Here is an 18,696-nt window from a genome sequence, read left to right on the forward strand (position 1 = left end):
ATTCTTATGTTCTTTTTAATATTGAGTAATGTTCTTTTCATGTGAGATGAGCATGATTTGCAATTTTGGTTATATATTATATGCAACTTTGAAATTTTTATATCTCACAAATAATACTTAAAAGTTGCATATAATATGTAACGGAGGTAGTACTAGTGCACCATCTAAATTTTGTAACGAACGAGATTCACCAATTCATCGTCTTCACCCAAATCCAAAAAAAACGACCCATTTACAAGCCCTTTAGCGGATTTTGTCCTATTGAGTATCGACCCCTCTCAATGGGTAAACAAGCTCTTTTCGATCGTTCCTGAATATGGTGTTGCACTTGCACTCTTGCCAATTGACATACAACAAGAACATCGCCTCCTTTGACATTACAAATTTTCATACTCATATATTGCTGAAAAACTTTAGAAACCCTTGTTAAACCCTCATACTAGAGCAATGCTCTCACGCTTCATTGCAATCCATTCTCGGCAACTCCGACACCTTTCTATCACTCTTTCTCCTCATTTCCACCCTCCTTTTCAATCTCTTCAAATCCCTAAATTCCAATCGACCAATTTCATCAATCACAGTCGCTATTTCTCCAGCAATGGTGAAAATGGAAATGGGGAAAAACCCACTTCAGATTTATGGAAAATCGGCCCAGAAACGAGTAATTTAGATGATTTTTTTAGTACCCATGAAGGGAATTTGACGGGGGATAAGGAGGAAGTGAGGAGAGATTCGAGGGTTTCACGAGAACAATCATGGGTTGTTGGAGAAAGTGGGGATGTTGGTGATGGAGGTGTGTTTGATGAGTTTGGAGGGGGAGAGAGTGGTGGGGTGGGTGGTGAGAGGGTATCGCCATCGCCAGGGTTTCAGCCATGGAAATTAGGGGAGGAGGGGAGGGTGGAGGATCTGTTCGGGCTCGAAGGCGGTGTCCGAGGTGAGGGAAGAAGTGATGGGACTGTGGAGGAGAGGGAAATGGTGAGTGCTGCTCAGAAATTAGAGCTTGAGAAGGAAGAACAAGCTCTCATGGATGTTCTTAAAGGTGAATTCTTGTCCTTTATTTTTCAGTTGATTTGTATGATTGTATATTATTCCTTGTGTTCTACGAAGTATCAAAATTTCTGTAAGTTTTTGGATTTGATGCCAAAGTGTGTATCAATTTCTGTTGCAATGTAGATACAAATACTTAGATACATAGGAGGGATCGTTTCAATTTCCTAATGTCTCAATTCATCGATCTTGTGCACATACATCACCTTGCCATTTACCTGGTTGGGTAAAGAAATTTGATCTTGGAAGTTGGAACATGTATTATCAAGATTAAAACAGTGGGGAAGAAGGTGAAGTAGGGACTCTGGGTAGGGGGAGGGATATAATACCAGTACACAGAAACTAGTTTTCAATTTGTCATTCATCTGTCGAGGAAAGGTAATAGTTAGCAGGACACATTAGGGCATTGAGTGCAAAATTGAGAAACAAACTTCCAAGATTTAAAGAGATCAAAGGAACTTTCTTCTAAAATTTAAAAAATTAACACTCACTGACAAGGCCTGGCTTGGTTGATTGCTAGTTTGTTGGAACTTGTCTACCTTTTCTGTTAGTTGCATCTAGTGGTGCAGAGATTCTATGCCATGTAAATGAAATTGAGGTTTTTGCATATGTGGGTTTCTTGTGTTAACATAACAAGCAGTTATGTGAAGTGACCTTATCTCAACACTTTGATGCATGTTGTTGTCGTCAGTAGGTTATGTTAATGGAGTTGGGTGATTCTTAAATCTTAAGAGATATTTCATGTCAAAGTCATTTTTTTGTTGTAGATTGAACATAACTTGGTATGATCTTAATCACATGTATTCCTATATGTCTCTCTGGTTCTCTTCCTGTTTCACCTTAATGCTATCTGATTTCAATGTCAAGATCTGCTATTTTGTGTCCCTATCATCCTGCAGATTTAGAGAAGCAGCTTTTTCTGTTTTGTTGTTATAATTTATTGAAGTCTATGCTGCTTTGTTCAGGTCCAAACCGTGCTTTTGGTGACCTCGTTGCTGCATCTGGAATCACTGATGCAATGCTGGATAGCTTGATTGCCTTGAAAAATTTCCAAGATATTGATGGACTGCCTCCTTTGACACAAATAGAAGATGAGCGTTATGAGAAGACTTTTAGAAAATCATCGAGATATGAATTGGAGCTTCAGAAGCAGGAGGAAGCTGCAAAGGCAAGGGTTAGACAAGTGGATGAGAAAGGAAGAGCTTACGGGACCGGAAGGAGAAAGTGCAGTATAGCTCGAGTTTGGATTCAACCTGGCGAGGGAAGTTTTTTGATTAATGACAAGATGTTTGATGTCTATTTCCCGATGCTTGATCATCGTGCTGCTCTTCTTCGACCATTTGCTGAGACAAAGACATTAGGTCTTTGGGACATCAAATGCACTGTGAAAGGAGGTGGTACCACAGGTTAGCATTTCTTAACCCTCTTCCCTAATTCATATAGATTTGGGTTGCTTTTTAACTATAAATTGAAGGAAAGCTCAACACCTCATTGAACTTGTGATTTCTGTATTTGAACTTAAAAAGAGTTCTTTGTATCAAATGCATGCTGGAATATAGTGGTATAAGATTCTGCTATATACATGTATATGGTGGATTCCTACAATATGATAATTTATTGATTCAGATCAATTGATGTTTCTTAGACTAGCAATTGGCTAGTAAAGTGTTAGCTTTGAATCTGTATGATGTGCTTTACCTATTGAACTGGGTCTGCATAGCATAGTGTCTTTTGATATCTCCATAATCTTGAAGGTGGAGACTTTCTCAATATCATTGATATAAAATCTCATAGATTTGGTTTGGCTTTAAAATTATAAAAGGGAACTTCAAAAGAGCTTTGAGTTTCTTCTAAAATTTAAAGATAAATTTTGTGGATGTGTCTATCTATATCTTTCTTGGGAGTTATCAATTTGATTCTTAAAAATGCACTTTTCTCCCTCTACCTCATAGAAATTGTCCACCTTTCTGTTCTCTTTGGTTAATGAATGCTTATTTACCCAATTTCGTTTCCTCTGGTCCCACTAATACCAAGCTATTTGTTAATGACAATGTCTAACCCTTAGCTCGTTAAATCTAACCCTTAATGACAATGTCTTTGGAATGGAATGGAGGAGGAGATGTTAGATGTCACCAAGGGGATGTTGCCCCATATACAAAAGGAGGGCTAAGGATAAATTTCAAGTGATTTTTTAAGAAGCGCCAAGTATCACTCAAAGCCTAAAACTCGACCCCAGCTGTACAAAAGCCACTAAAAAGAGACATGAATCCTTGAAGAGGGGAGTCTGTACCCTCACAATTGTCTTTGTTTCTTTTCATGTATTAAATTGGATAAAAATATCATTAGTTGCTTAAGGAACATTCAGCATCATTGCAAGTTTCTTGTTTTTGTTTTTTAGAATTTAAAAGATATATAAGCTGTATTTTGAACTTAAAACTAGCCATACCTGTACTAATCATGTTAATTTTGAATACTAATAACTGAAAAGTAGTAATTACTTTTTTTGGTAGTCATATTTTTGTTCTTAGTTTTCAAAACAATTGAAAACTTGAAACAAAAAACGATAACGAACAATCCCTTAGCCAAAGGTTTTTCTTAGTGGATGTATTCTAAAGTATCATTTGAGTGAAACACCCTTCAAAATTTCTTTTTGAAAGTCATTGAATGATAAATCATCTTTTATTGCAAAATGCCCACAACGTTGAAAATCTAGAAATACTACTAGAATCGTATGCTAGATTGCTAGGCTATTTCCTTGGGGCTAAAGAAGATAATAGGCTGTATCTAATGCCCATTTTCACGTATTGACTGGAAAATGAGCATGTATGGCTCAAAGAAATTTCAATAATAATGGTTAGTGTTAACCTGTATTGTCGAAGTTTTATACTTTTATCTATACTAACTAAAGCAGGGTTTCTCTTTGTTTTTTCGCTCTGTTCTTTTATATATATATATATATATATATATATATATATATATATGTAGATATAGATATAGATATCTCTTACTTCACTTTGTATCTGCTGTCTAACCAGACAGAGTTTAGTTGTTGATGTTGACACCTTTCTACCACTGTGACAATGATTTGACTTATAATGGCCACTTCTTTAAGTTTGTAGAAGTATTAGTGGGGTTGGGGTCCAAGTGTCCAACTCTTAGTGCTTAAATTGATAAGCAAATTCTTCGATCTAAATTTTAAGTAGTGTTCACTTGTAATTGAGGTTTAGCTGTTCTTTCTTTAACCATACCAATAGAGGAAAGAGTTCCACTTTTTGGTCAACATATGCTGGAGTATGTAATTATTTTTCAAGTATGTTTAGTTTGTTACAGGGGATGATGTGTGTGAAAAAGAAAGTTTAGTATTGAATTATTAATCCTTACTTTATAAGACACAACTGGTGTCAATGACTAAGTAAGAATAAGAGCTATAGTTTCAGGAGATTTCCACATGAAGAGTTGATGACTACATAGGAAAAGAAATTTCAATATTAATCTATCATATCAAAATATAAAAGTAGGTGTTATGAGTGTGCCTTGAAAGCACCTTCATATCAGGGACTTTGTTCCCCTTCAGGCTGCCATATTATGTGGCTAGCTTTTAAAAATAGTTGCAAGTTAGCCCCTATAGACATATAAGGGTATTATTTTCCCCTTTGGAGATTAGGGTGGTCTGGTCTAGATGAGGCGATGGAGGATCAGTTTGTCTTGTGTTTGTTTTGTTGTAATCACATGGAATTTCTAGGGTTAATTGGGTTTGGCTGGAAGAGGTTGTTTGAGCGTTGTTGTAGATAATTACTTCCTTTGTTTATTGATAGTTCTACCCTATTGACTTGTAACGTGTTCCATCACACAACTTTGTCCTTTGGTATCAATAATTCTCTATTAGTAAAGATTATTAAAGAGATTTGATGTATTGAAAATATATATATTGAGTCGAACCTAACAAAATCCCACACTGCTGTGTTATTCCATTGGTATTATCAACCAAAGAAGGACGAAGTTGAGTATGTGTTTGGTGTCAAAAGTAAATGCGGTAGAACTAATAAGCAATGGCCAAGATGTCCATAGTAGTGTTAATACAATAGTTGTATCATGTGCATGGTACAACCAAGGTTATTTTTGGCCACATTTACTCATTTGGAACTCTCCTAAATGAGCAGATTAGCCAAGAGAATAGTCTTGGTTGTACCATGCACATGGTTTTACTGTTTGTTCTATAGAAATTGCTAAAATTGAGAAAATAATAAAGAACATGCAAGTATGGCTATAAAGATTTGCTTTGCAATTCTGGTGTATCGTTATTGGGGTGTAGATGGAAAAACTGATGAGAGTAAGAAATTTTTTGGCCAATGCTGTTTGGTGCTTTTGTTTGTGTCAAACACATAAGGATTTTCAGGAATAAAAAGGTTATGTATGGATGGAGTATGATGGCTGTGAGTAACAAGGATGGTAATAATTAGTAGTAGGAAAAGCAACAAGGCTTAACAGCTAGGTTGCTAATTTTTTATTGAATGATATTTTTTAGACTTGCAGAGTATATTAAACAAAGTATTTTATTAGTGTTGGTTATAGTATGTAATTAAGTGGTGGCTGATTATTTATTTGTTATTCGAATGAAGTTCTGAGGGAAGAAGGATTGATGCTGATCAGCTGATGGATATTAAAGAATGGAATTATATTAATTTTATTATTGCCTATAATCACTTTGAAGAGATGTATGTCATGCATCTAAACCAAAGGATTGAAGTTCCTAACAACCTAACCTGACACGGTAGTTCAATCCCCTCCCCCCTCTCGTACAGAAGGGGAATTGTATTGGCTATACTGCTTTATTGTAGTTTACTCTGCCTTGGGAAATGGGATTTTATCCCTATTTGTTCAGCTTGATACACAACTAACAAAATCCTCTGGAAGTGTATTAATGCAGACCACAACCTCTTGATGGTTTCTTAGGTCATTACCTACCTGGATCAGACCTGAAAATACTTGCATTACCTGTTATGTGGCTTTGTATATTAAGCACCTGAAGTGTTAGAAATAAAAAGGGAGATAACAGTATCCCACATTCCAATGCTTAAAAATAGCTACGACATTAAATATCCTAGGGTATTTGTATTTAGCCTCACTCTAAATTTGTTTAAAGCATTGCCAATGAAGCTGAATGAAATATTGTTGGCATTTGGTATGGTAATGTTTCTACTTTGGGTTATTGGAAATATTAGATCAAAATAGCTCAACAAACTTTGTATGGCTGAAGTTAGTCAAAGCACTAAAATCAAGGGTTTAAGCAAGACAGCCTTTGTGCATTGCAGTGCAAGGCATACATTATCATCAAAAAGGCTGCATACATCGTCTGACCTTCTTCATCCCCCAGGGAAAGATTCTCATTTAAAGTGCTGGGATAATGATTATGATTCTTCTCAACCAAATACTTTGTAGGGATTTGGGTAAAAGTGTAGGCCAGGTTATATTATTGTGGCTGATTTTCTTCTGTCATGTATTTCTTATAGTTGTTTAATTTGGAAAGATTTGCCAAACCACACTTGCTCTGCCCCATAGGACATGCAACAAGTTCTTTATACATCTATGGAGCGAGTACATATGATTGATTGCCTTACTATGTATAAGTGGTTTTAATTTTATCATGTGTAATTTGTTTTACAAAATCACTTCATAGAACAAGAGTTTCTGCTGACTTAAGGGGCAAAAAGATTTTTTCAGGCAGAAGTTTTCCAAAGCTGTATACAATGTTGAAGACTTGCCAAGTAGGGCTTATAAGTTCTCTTATGAATTAAATATTTAGTGTCACCTATTATATAGCAGCAATTATCGTTCACCATACCATATGGGTAGAGGGCTGCACTATGCGGTGGCAAATGGAAGGATAAAGCCTCAAGATCCTGGTGAGGGAAATTGAGAAAGTATAAAAAAAACTCTAATGGCCCATCTGGTACGTAGTAATAAATAGTGGTATTGAGAATGAATATGTATGTACATATGACCAAAAATTATTATGCAATATGTTCATGGTAATTTCCAAAATCTCTCTTTTTCTTCATAAAATTTCATTGCCATCCATTATCACTTGAGAGGTGGTATTGGGTGTGATTGTTATTTATGAAGAAAAAAAACAGATTGGAATTGAGTTGCATTAATGTGTACATAAATTACACTTGAATTCATTCACAATACTATAATTTATTATTACCTACCAAATGGGCTGTTAAAGAATTAGTATTCTTCTCTCCAAGTATCCAATCACATGCTTTACTATTAGACCATGCCTCTAATTATCCTTGAAAGGGAAATGGGTATCCCCTTTCCTGTAACCCTATGGAATGTGCTCGCAGATGACATTCTATTCCATGTATGGCAGCCTTCCTAAAGGTAAGGGGTCCTTGTTTTGCTAACTGCTTAGTAAAGGCATTCTAGTTTATCTTTGTGTATTAACATTTCTGAAACAGTTTTTGGTCTTCAGCAGATTATTGAAGACCTTAACCGTCCTAACTTCTAAGGATTTGTTTCAATAGTGTCCTTATCCACTAGGTGACACTTTGTTGATATTATTCCCAACTCTTCACATGTCACAAACAGCAGTTGTGTCACCACCATTGCCAAAAATCATGACTACAATGCCATAAATCATCTGTGCTGTCAGTACATGACACACTGCTCTCTTTCTCTGAGTTCCACCCCCCCCCCCCTTTTTTAGGTCAGCGAGAAAATAAGTAATATTGAGAACCACTAGTAAAGACCACTTAATGATTTCTGGCTGTGATTGTGAAGAAGGTTCAGGAAGGTAATTGTTAAGCTGTTGCAAGTCATGATGTTTCTGGTGCTGCAATTTTTTGGTATATTCTCTTTCAGTCACGACGTACGCATTCTTGTTCCCTCACAAACTCTAGTACAAGATTGGCAGAATTTATGATGGGGGGAGAGAGGGGGGGGGGGGTTGGGGTGATGGTGGTGGTGGTGGTGGTTGGTGATTGAAAGGTTTGGTTGGAGGGAGTGTTGGCCGCAAGGGTAGTGGTGGTGGTTGTGGGGTGGTATCTATAAGTGAGGTGTATTTTTGATTTCCTTGTCTTTCTTTTTATTTTTCATATGAAAGATATAAAATGTTTATTTAGCTTTAAGAAGACCAGGAAGACAGGAGAGGATTACTTGCTGTGTTACCCTCTGTCATCATTTAGGGAAATCCACAACCTAAGCATATTTGTAAAAACTCAAGGTCAATTTGACCACTATGCTTAACATCAAGGTTATTCTGTAAAATTTTCTAATATAATGTAGTATTCCATGTAGACGATAAAGGACTTTTAATGTCTATTGTCTAAATGTGATTTCGTGAGTGACCAAAGGTTAGACCGTTAGACCATCATTTACAGAGTTACCATGCAAAGAAGCTTGGTTTTGAAGTGGTTATGAGAATGTGATAATTGGGAATCTTTGAGATACATTTGAGCTCGTTTTACTTGTTGCTGTCCTTGTTCAGACTTAAAGAGTTACAGCAGTGCTGTTGAACATGCTCGAAGGCATTTGTGATTTTGACTGTCACCTTTTACAGAAGGCAGAGGGGTCATGAGAGCTTGGCTCACTCTTCTTTTGTTAGTTTGCTGTTTTGGTTGTGCATTAGATGATTTAGATCAGTCAGAAAATTGAAAACTGTAATTCATGTCAGTTTGTATTGCAATTCCTTGAGCTGGTTATGCTGATGTCATGTGGCTCCATCTTTTAAAAAAGGACTGGTGAAGTTCATGTCCTCTATCAGAGCAATCTCCACTGTTTTTTCCCCCACCTTTTGGACTTGTAGGTTTTCTAGTTTTTGTTCCAGCAATTATTGTAATTGTATTTTCAATTTGGAGTGTTTAGTCTTCATTTTGACAGAGGTGTGAACGACAATTGCTTATTATAGCAGCATTTAAGCAATTGGCTGCTTGTTTCTCGCATGTATTCCCATTTTCCTTTACAATTGGAAGATGATCTAAACTTACACAGTACTTCGCATGAACTTGTCTAAATTTATGTTAGTTGTGAATCGAACTTGGGTAGCCTTATCTGAACTCAAATGAATAAATTGAAACTTGCAGAAACTTTGTTTTACTTGACTTTCCTGGAACTTATTGGTTTAAGGAGAAAAAAATTAACCCTAGTTTTATTTTTTGTCTGAAACAGGTCAAGTTGATGCAATCCGTTTAGGGATTAGCAGGGCATTGCAATGTTGGGAACCTGGGTTGCGCCCTCCACTCAGAGAAGGTATAGAATCCTAGTCACTCGCAAAGCATTTCCAACCTATTAGATTATTGTTTTGGCATTGTACTCTTGTTCTGCTGCTTTTCATTGCCTAACAATCTAATGATTCTTTGCATCACAATTCAGCTGGGTTTTTGACAAGAGATCCTAGAGTTGTGGAGCGTAAAAAGCCCGGTAAAGCTAAAGCAAGAAAGAGCTTCCAATGGGTCAAGCGTTAACATGTATCACCTCACAACACCCTCAGTTATTATTTTTGTTTTAGGGGGGAATCTATACGCCCCATGGATGTCATAACTCCATAGATCAGAAGTAGTTACATCTTTTTGCTGGAAACGCGATTCTGGAAACTGCTGAGGCAGAATCTATCCCTTTTTTCGTCACTTTCATTAGGGCAGCCTTAAGGGTGAACAAAAAAATAGTTCACAATAAGTGAACAAGTGAATGGGTGGTTTAATGGTGATCTCTATAATTGTTCATAGTGAATGGTTGTGGGATCGATTGCTGCTGCAAGCATTTGGACGAATTTATGGATTGTGGGCCCCACCCATTTTTATTTTTTTTTCAGGAAAAAAATAGAAAGCAGCGGCTGGGAGCGCGCCACTTGGCCCAGCCGCTGCTTGACACGTGTCACTGTTTTAAATAAATCCGTTGTAATTTTGCAACGGATATATTTTACAAAACACAAATCAAAAAAAAAAAAAAAATTACCAACGGCTCTATTTTTTTCCCCTCTATAAATAGACACCCATATTGCTATACTTTCTTCAACTTTGAAAATCCATTTCTTTCTACTATATTTTTCTCTTCAAAAATCCCCTCTATAATTACCAATATTATTATTATTATTATTATTATTATTATTATTATTATTATTATTATTATTATTATTATTATCGTTATTATTATCATTTTTATTATTATTATCGTTATTATTATTATTTCCTTTATTATTATTATCGTTATTATTATTATTTTTATTATTATTGTCGTTATTATTATTATTATTAAATTTTTATTTTTTCCAAATATAAATTATAATTATGGATGCTAATACCAACCCCAAAACAAATAGAAAGAAGAAAAAAAATTTGGGTCAAAATATGATCCTTCAAGCTCGTTTTGCCATTATTAAAAAGCCGTCTTTGGCGTGGGATACCGACATACTCCACAATATCATGCTCGCCTGCATCATAATACATAATATGATCGTTGAAGATGAACGAGAGACGTATCAAAATAACGTTAATACCAATGAGTTTATGAATGCTGGAGGCAACGCTAATGAGGACACTACCGAGTACCGTACTGATCGTATTGTGGATATCGGCTTATACTTGTCTCGTAGAACAGAGATTGAGGATCAACAGACTCATTTGCAGCTAAAAAACGACTTGGTCGAACATATATGGAATAAATTTGGTAACAACGAAAACTTAGGCAACTAGGTTTACAACAAATGGTTATCCCTAAGGACATCTTACAAAACGATGTGTAGTTGTTTTTTTTTTTTAAATAAAATGTACTAGATTATAGTTGTAGAACTGTAATCACGATTTGTACCTCTTTTTTTTTGTTAATTAAAATTAGCTGCGTTGTTGTTTAAAAAATATTAATCACAAGAATTAGTTTTTTAAAAAGCTGATAAAAAAATGCGATAATTTCTTAATTAGTAATCACGATTAAAATATTAAATACGTCAATTAATTACATTGACATCGGGTTAATAAATTATAATTATGAAACAAAAAAGATTATATTTACAAAAATAAAATAAGGTGGGGTAGGGAGTATTGATGATGAACCATTGTTTAGTGTTCATTGTTAAGAGTGAATATTGTAAATGGTTTGTTGGGTTGATGTGGATGAGAGAGAAATGGTGATAGTGACCCATGAACCATTTATTTGGGTTCACCAATAAAGATGCTCTTACCTACAGGATCCTTTTTCGTTGTCAAATGAACAACATATATTTTTTTTCCGGGCCCTCGCAATGATAATTTAATTTGGAAACGTTCAGTTTAAGACTCCCATAAAACACGGCTGCATTGCATGCACAGCCGTTTAGTGTACACAAAGGCCAAAAGGCAGAAAAAAGTGTGATGATTTATTGATGTGCTTATTCTTTTGCGTTACAAGATAATGATGGAATATTCCTGAAAATGACATTATTTGAATTGGTAATATTAGTTGGACAAGTAATTTAATTGCATAGATTATACGGCTATTTTGGGTGGAGTATAATTTATGGAAGGACTATTTCGTTGAGTTGATTATTCTCCATGCAATAAATGGTAATCTACCCCTTCTAACGGAACAACCTAAAAAAGAAAGAGAAAACATTTATCATTGGAATCAAGATTAACTAAATCCAAGTTCTTTTGAACAAACTTTTGTGAGCTAAATTACTTTTTCGCACTGAAACGGGCTGATTGGATAGTCAATGTATTTGTGACTATATATTTAGAAAATACTCGTATTATTAAAAAAAATATTATGAAAATGTCTTTTATATCCATTTAACAATTCTTTTGTTTAGGGTATTTATAATTGTTTCTCGTATCTTTTACTCTTTCCGACCTCGAATGATTGGATTATTTATTTTTCTTGAAAAAAAAAATCCCATTACTTTTTCAAAATTCTATCTTAAGCTAATTGAACACCACTCATTTTTTTTACTTGTATTTATCTTTTGAATTACAATAAGTGTGATTTTTATTGAGCATGATGTGATTGGAGTACAATGTTGGTTCGACTCGTAAAATCTTAGAAAAATGAGATGCGTTTTAAGCATAAGAAGATATAATTGCATACAATTAGTTTATAATGAGGTTTTTTTTTTTTTTTTTTTTTTTGGGAGGAAAAGTTATAAAGAGTACGTATAACAATATCTTTCAAAAATTAAATGAATAAAATGACAATACAATAAACAATTATATTACTTCCATTTTTTTTTTCTTTTTTAGGGAAATCACATTACATTCTACTTAGTTTAAACAAATTTATCAACCGTACAAGGCTACATAGAAAACATCAAACTTAAGTTTTTAATTCTAGTAATATATATATATACATACATATATATATATATATATTTGCTGGAATGAAAAATGAGAAAATGAAAAAGCTAATAATATCTTAACACATGTCATTGTTAAAATATGAGAAAGTTAAAAATAAAAAGAGGAGGGAATTTAAATTTTAAATTCAGATGATATGTCAAGAGCTTAGTGTTTTTCTCATTTTCTTATTTCTCATTCTAGCAATTCCATATATATAAAGTTTTTCCTTATTTTTTGGAATATATTGTGCTCAACAAAAGTCCCACAACAAAACCCTTCAAAACGCATCATTTCAAATCCCACAATCCTTCCTCTCACCCTAAAACGCAGCGTTTTAAAAAACGATTTGAGTTCCCTCCTCTACAGCCGAACACCACCACTCACTCCACTCTTATCACCCCTTCTCTCTCAAAACCCTAGCCCGCCATAACCAATCCTTCTCCTTCTCTCTCTTCACTTTCTCTCTCCTCTTAAACTCCAACCTTTCATCAATGGCGTCAACAGCTTTACGCTCACCATCTCTTCAAAACCCCACTTTTCTCTCTCCTCACCTTTCTTCTCTCTCCTCTAAAACCCTCTCAAAACCCTGTTTTTCCCCCTTTTCACCTCCCCAAAAACCCACCTCCCTCAAATCCTCCATTAACCCTATTTCCCCCTTTTCCTCCTCCAAAAATCAACACCCAGATGACGACGACAAATTCATCGATGTCTCCGATGATAAACCCCGGGAAGAATGCGGCGTTGTCGGAATTTACGGCGACTCCGAGGCGTCGCGTCTCTGTTACTTAGCGTTGCATGCTTTACAACATCGTGGGCAAGAAGGTGCTGGAATCGTCACCGTAAACGAGGGCGTTTTGCAGAGTATTACTGGAGTTGGGTTAGTTTCAGAGGTTTTCAATGAGACGAAACTTGACCAGTTACCGGGAAAATCAACGATTGGACATGTTCGATATTCGACTGCTGGGTCTTCTATGCTTAAGAATGTTCAACCTTTTGTTGCCGGTTACCGGTTCGGGTCAGTGGGTGTTGCTCATAATGGTAATTTAGTTAATTATAAAGCTTTGAGACAAAATCTTGAAGAAAATGGTTCAATTTTTAATACTAGTTCTGATACTGAAGTTGTTCTTCATTTGATTGCTATTTCTAAGGCTAGACCCTTTTTTTTGAGGATTGTTGATGCTTGTGAACAGTTAGAAGGGGCTTATAGTATGGTGTTTTTGACTGAGGATAAGCTCGTGGCGGTTCGAGACCCCTTCGGGTTTCGCCCGCTTGTTATGGGTAGGAGGAGTAATGGGGCTGTTGTTTTTGCTTCTGAGACTTGTGCACTTGATTTAATTGAGGCTACTTATGAGAGGGAAGTGTATCCTGGTGAGGTTTTAGTTGTGGACAAAGATGGGGTTCAGTCATTGTGTTTGATGCCTCATCCTGTGTCCAAGCAGTGTATTTTCGAGCACATTTACTTTTCGTTGCCGAATTCAATTGTTTTTGGTAGGTCTGTGTATGAGTCTAGGCGGGCATTTGGTATAATCTTGGCTACTGAATCGCCGGTTGAGTGTGATGTGGTTATTGCTGTGCCTGATTCTGGTGTTGTTGCTGCTCTTGGGTATGCTGAGAAAGCTGGTGTGCCGTTTCAGCAGGGTTTGATTAGGTCTCATTATGTTGGTAGAACGTTTATTGAGCCTTCTCAGAGGATTAGGGACTTTGGTGTGAAGCTTAAGTTGGCACCAGTGAAGGCTGTTTTGGAGGGGAAGAGGGTTGTGGTTGTGGATGACTCGATTGTTAGGGGAACTACATCATCGAAAATAGTTCGATTGATCAAGGAGGCTGGTGCAAAAGAGGTACATATGAGGATTGCTTGCCCGCCCATCATTGGTTCTTGCTATTATGGTGTGGATACTCCTAGCTCTGAGGAGCTCATCTCAAATAGGTTGGATGTGGAGCAAATTAGGGAGTACATTGGGTCTGATTCGCTTGCGTTTTTGTCTATTGATAGCTTAAGGGGAATGTTGGGTGATGATTCACCCAGCTTTTGCTATGCTTGTTTTTCGGGGGAGTACCCTGTTGAGCCCAAGGAGGGAAAAATAAAAAGTATTGGTGATTTTGTTGACGATGGCTTGACTGGAGTTCTCGATTCCATTGATGGTGCTTGGGTTCAAGGGCCTAGGCATAAATAAAAAGTATTTTGTAACCATTTCAGATAATTATCTATCCATGATCGTCTTACCCCCCCTCCCCTTCCTTTCCCCAACTTTTCTTAGGAGCGTACAGAAATTGGATGTAGGATCATTTAATTTGTTGCAAAAGAGAATGAAGAATGACTCCAATATGCAGAAGACTAGAAAATGGCGCGTTCTGAGCTTCGTCTCCGAAGTAGTTCTGATTTAAGGACTGTTGTTACTATAGATTTTGCATTTTGACAATTTTGATTTTTATGTCCTCTTGTACTCTTGCTTCCATAATATACAAGGTTTCTTGAACTCAAAACTTTGTAATTTGACTGATTTTGTTTACGCGATTATTGCTGACTACCCTGTAGGCTGCACCTGTGCGGCTTTGCCCCCATCCTCCTTTTCCTGGTGATGAACGAGGCTAGTTTAAGTCCTCGAAAGCATCTGTGGAGTGTGTTGATGCCATAGCTTTAGCGCTTTACATAATGACTTGGCTCATTTATGGACCGTGCTAGTATCACTGGCTAACTTATAATCCAAGGTTGTGGTCGATATTGATTATTGAATGGATTTGAGGAAGATTAATTGAAAAAAAAGTTTTGTTGTTGATGTCAATGGGTTCTGATTTTCTGCTATTACCATGAAGTTGTCCTGTGTCTCTGCTCCTTGTCCTCTATGTTTTTCTAGCCAAGTAATCCAAGGTCATGAGCCACTGTCCGAGAACTGGATTGGTGTAAATCCACTCTCATGAGTTGCACTCAAAACCAAACTATTATTCGTATTAATTCGGGTGTCTGAGTCAGGTTGGGTTATGTGAGTTACATGTGAAACCAAACTATATTTCCTCTTTTACTCTCAAGCGTTGACTTGTGTGTTAATCAGTGAGAGGTGCTAGTTCAATAGGGTAAAAAAAATTTGTACAATAATACCTAGTTAGGCATTTAGGCTTTCACTATTGCTTTTTTTTTTTTTTTTTTTTTTTTTTTTTTAACACCCGACAATCAATGTGACCCCTTTATATCTGCCAATTTCTCATTCACTATTTAATTATTATTCAGTTTCAATTAAGGTATCTAATTTTACATTGTCAATGTGCAATTTCAATCATCATTATCTCTAACTACTCTCCCTTGACTGATTATAATGCAACACATCATTAGTTATTCTCTTATTGGTACGATTTCCATAAATACTCCTTCACTAAGCCCTTTTTAACTTATATTCTAATCTACCGTCAATGTTAGATTAAAAAAAAATATTGACATAAACATGCTAATTGAGGGCTTGTTCAGTATCACGGTAGAAGTCTTTTTTTTGGTTCTATTTCATATAATATATGCCATATAAAGAATAAAAAAAATATTCAAACCTATTAAAATCATAATAATTTACTATTTCTGGTTTCTATTTTTTGTTTTCAAAAATCTTAAAACTAAAAATAAAAAAAATCACGAACATGCCCTCAATTAACTAACTGCTAATTCAAAACAAAAACAGCATAAAACTGAAATATAAAACGATCGCAAACATGCCCTCAGTAACTATTAACTAAATTGCTAATTCAAAACAAAATACTCTGTTAACTAAATTGTTAATTCAAAACAAAACACACCATTTGACATTCCATTAGTAGTTTTGTCTAAGGCAGAACTGTTAATTCACTTATCGGTTTTCTACAATTAATAATAAATAATTAATAGATTGATAACTTTTTTAAATGACATAATTTAAGAATAATGACGGGGGTGTTAAATACCGTCAACAAAAATGATTAAAACCGCCGACATTTAGTGTAAATGGACAACCATGCCCTTAGTACTTCACCACTATCTTCCTTCTTGCCACCAATCACTAACACCTTGAAACCACCACCCTGATCGGCGACGACCACCACCACCACCGTGACTGACGACCCATCACATCCCCCTCAATGACGACCCACCACCTTCCCTCACCGATGAGGTGGTTTTTTTATTTCCGACAATCGCGGTAACCGGAGCCCAAAACCGGTTACCAGCCACGGTAACCGGTTTTGGGCTCCGGTTACCTAGCACGGTAACCGGTTTCGGGCTCCGGTTACCGGACACGGTAACTGGTTTTGGGCTCCGGTTATCGCGATTGCCGGAATAAAAAAAAAACCACCACCTTCCTGCCGGCGAGGGAAGGTGGTGGGTTCTCATTGAGGGGGATGTGGTGGGTCGTCGGTCAGAGTAGTGGTGGTTGTTGCCGGTCGGAAGGGATGGTGAGTCGCCGGGGAGGATAAGGGGTGGTGAAGTAGTAAGGGCATGGTTGTCCACTCACACCAAATGTTGGAATAAAAAAACCACCACCTTCCTGTCGGCGAGGGAAGGTGGTGGGTTCTCATTGAGGGGGATGTGGTGGGTCGTCGGTCAGAGTAGTGGTGGTTGTTGCCGGTCGAAAGGGATGGTGAGCCGCTGGGGAGGATAAGGGGTGGTGAAGTAGTAAGGGCATGGTTGTCCACTCACACCAAATGTTGGCGGTGGTGATCATTTTGGATGGCGGTGTTTAGCAGTTCACATAATAACATATTCTTTTTTTTTTTTTTTTTTTTTTTTTTTTTTTTTTTTTTTGACGGGACACATAATAACATATTCTAACATTTATAAGATTACATTATTCTTCGAGCATTTTCTAGGCCGAAAATAACCAAATTTCTCAAAAAAATTGGCTATTTTCGACCCATTTTCTTTTTTTCTTCATGTTTTTGTTCTTAATTTCAATTAAATTACATTCTTTGAGTGTAATAAATGCCTATATGGTGAGTATTGTTCAAATTTAGTTTTTTTTAGTTTAGTAATTAATATTTATGCGAGATTGAACAAAAGGTTAATCTTTCGATTACAAACAGATGAATCCGACGAGTATTCATTGTTACAATATATCGATAGATCCCTCCTCATATAAGGTTGATACTCCGTATGAAAGAGGGTAAGAAAAATGTACGATTTACAGCAACAACAATTGTAACTTTACAAAAAAAATATTTTTATTTAATTTAATCATCGTGTTCGAAGTATTTCTTAAATATAGAGCTCTATGTAAATATCGTATGACTTTTATTTATTAATCAATCTCTTATTTAAAAAAAATAAAATAAAAAATTGTATACTAACATTTTTTAATGAAAGTCGTTCCTTTTACTCCTCATAATAGTAGAACAAATCACGCGGCTCAATGTGATCTTTCAAATTTTTTACTTGATTAAAAAATTCACAATTGGCATAAAAGGCTAAAAGCTACCAATTCCATGCAATTCTGAAATCTCACACTGATACCGAGATTTTATCAATGTTTTGTTCCAAATCTGTCTTTTTTGGAAGTGATCATGTGAGTCTCATTAAGGTTCCTTTCCCTCCTTGGTAACCTATTTGTTTTTGCTCCATTCTCCATACTACTAGGGATTTAAACATCGCCCACAAATTTCTACGTAAAGCCTATAATTATTTTTACTTTGACATTTTTGCCATTTTTCAAATTTTTACCGAAAACGTAATTCTCACTCTCGAAAAATGTGAAGCCAGACTGGATCGCCAAGGGACGCCAGAGAGCCGAGGGACACCGGAGAGCCGTCATCGTCGTCGGAAAGTGAGGTACCTTGCAGTTTGAATTTACAAAATGCTGGCCGGCGGATGGCCTGACCGCCACCACCGTGGCGGTGGCGTATGGCCGGAACGCCGCCACCGTGGCGGTGGCGCCTGGCCGGGACGCCGCCACCATGGTAGTGGCATCCTGGCCAGGCGCTATAGCCACAGTGGCGGCGTCCCGACCAGACGCCACCGCCACATTTCGTAATTTTATTTTTAAAATTTTATTTAAATATTTTTTTAGTGGTTTTTTAACTTTGATAAATTTGAAATTAAATATGTGTTAATAATTTCAAAAAAACATAAAATTATGTTTTAATTTGATATTATGTTTTAAATATGTGTCAATAAAATTATGTTTTAATTTTGTATGTGTAAATTAAATATGAGTTAATAATTTCAATAAAAAAAATAAAATTATGTTTTAATTTTGTATTTGTATGAATACTTTTATACATAATTATGTGTTAATTTTTTATGTGTATGAATACTTTTATACATAATTATTTGTTAATTTTGTGTTAATTATGTGTAAATTTATAAATTAAATGTATTATGCGTTAAATA

At 35.9% G+C, this 18,696-nt stretch overlaps 2 protein-coding genes across 2 annotated transcripts; both read left to right on the forward strand.

Moving 5' to 3' along the window:
* The first annotated feature begins 209 nt into the window (after positions 1 to 209).
* On the forward strand, positions 210 to 9,850 carry LOC110710196 (28S ribosomal protein S9, mitochondrial-like). Its single transcript, XM_021888467.1, has 4 exons — positions 210 to 1,039; positions 2,013 to 2,453; positions 9,220 to 9,300; positions 9,424 to 9,850. The coding sequence occupies exons 1-4, from the start codon at positions 448 to 450 to the stop codon at positions 9,513 to 9,515; spliced, it is 1,206 nt and encodes a 401-aa protein (XP_021744159.1). The 5' UTR covers positions 210 to 447; the 3' UTR covers positions 9,516 to 9,850.
* A 2,775-nt stretch (positions 9,851 to 12,625) lies between these two features.
* LOC110710148 (amidophosphoribosyltransferase, chloroplastic-like) lies at positions 12,626 to 14,874 on the forward strand. The gene has a single exon (XM_021888406.1). It carries the CDS (start codon positions 12,848 to 12,850, stop codon positions 14,528 to 14,530), a length of 1,683 nt encoding a protein of 560 aa, XP_021744098.1. The 5' UTR covers positions 12,626 to 12,847; the 3' UTR covers positions 14,531 to 14,874.
* The last annotated feature ends 3,822 nt before the right edge of the window (positions 14,875 to 18,696 follow it).

The sequence above is a fragment of the Chenopodium quinoa genome, unplaced genomic scaffold (genome assembly GCF_001683475.1).
Source record: "Chenopodium quinoa cultivar QQ74 unplaced genomic scaffold, ASM168347v1, whole genome shotgun sequence".
Taxonomy (NCBI): Eukaryota; Viridiplantae; Streptophyta; class Magnoliopsida; order Caryophyllales; family Amaranthaceae; genus Chenopodium; species Chenopodium quinoa.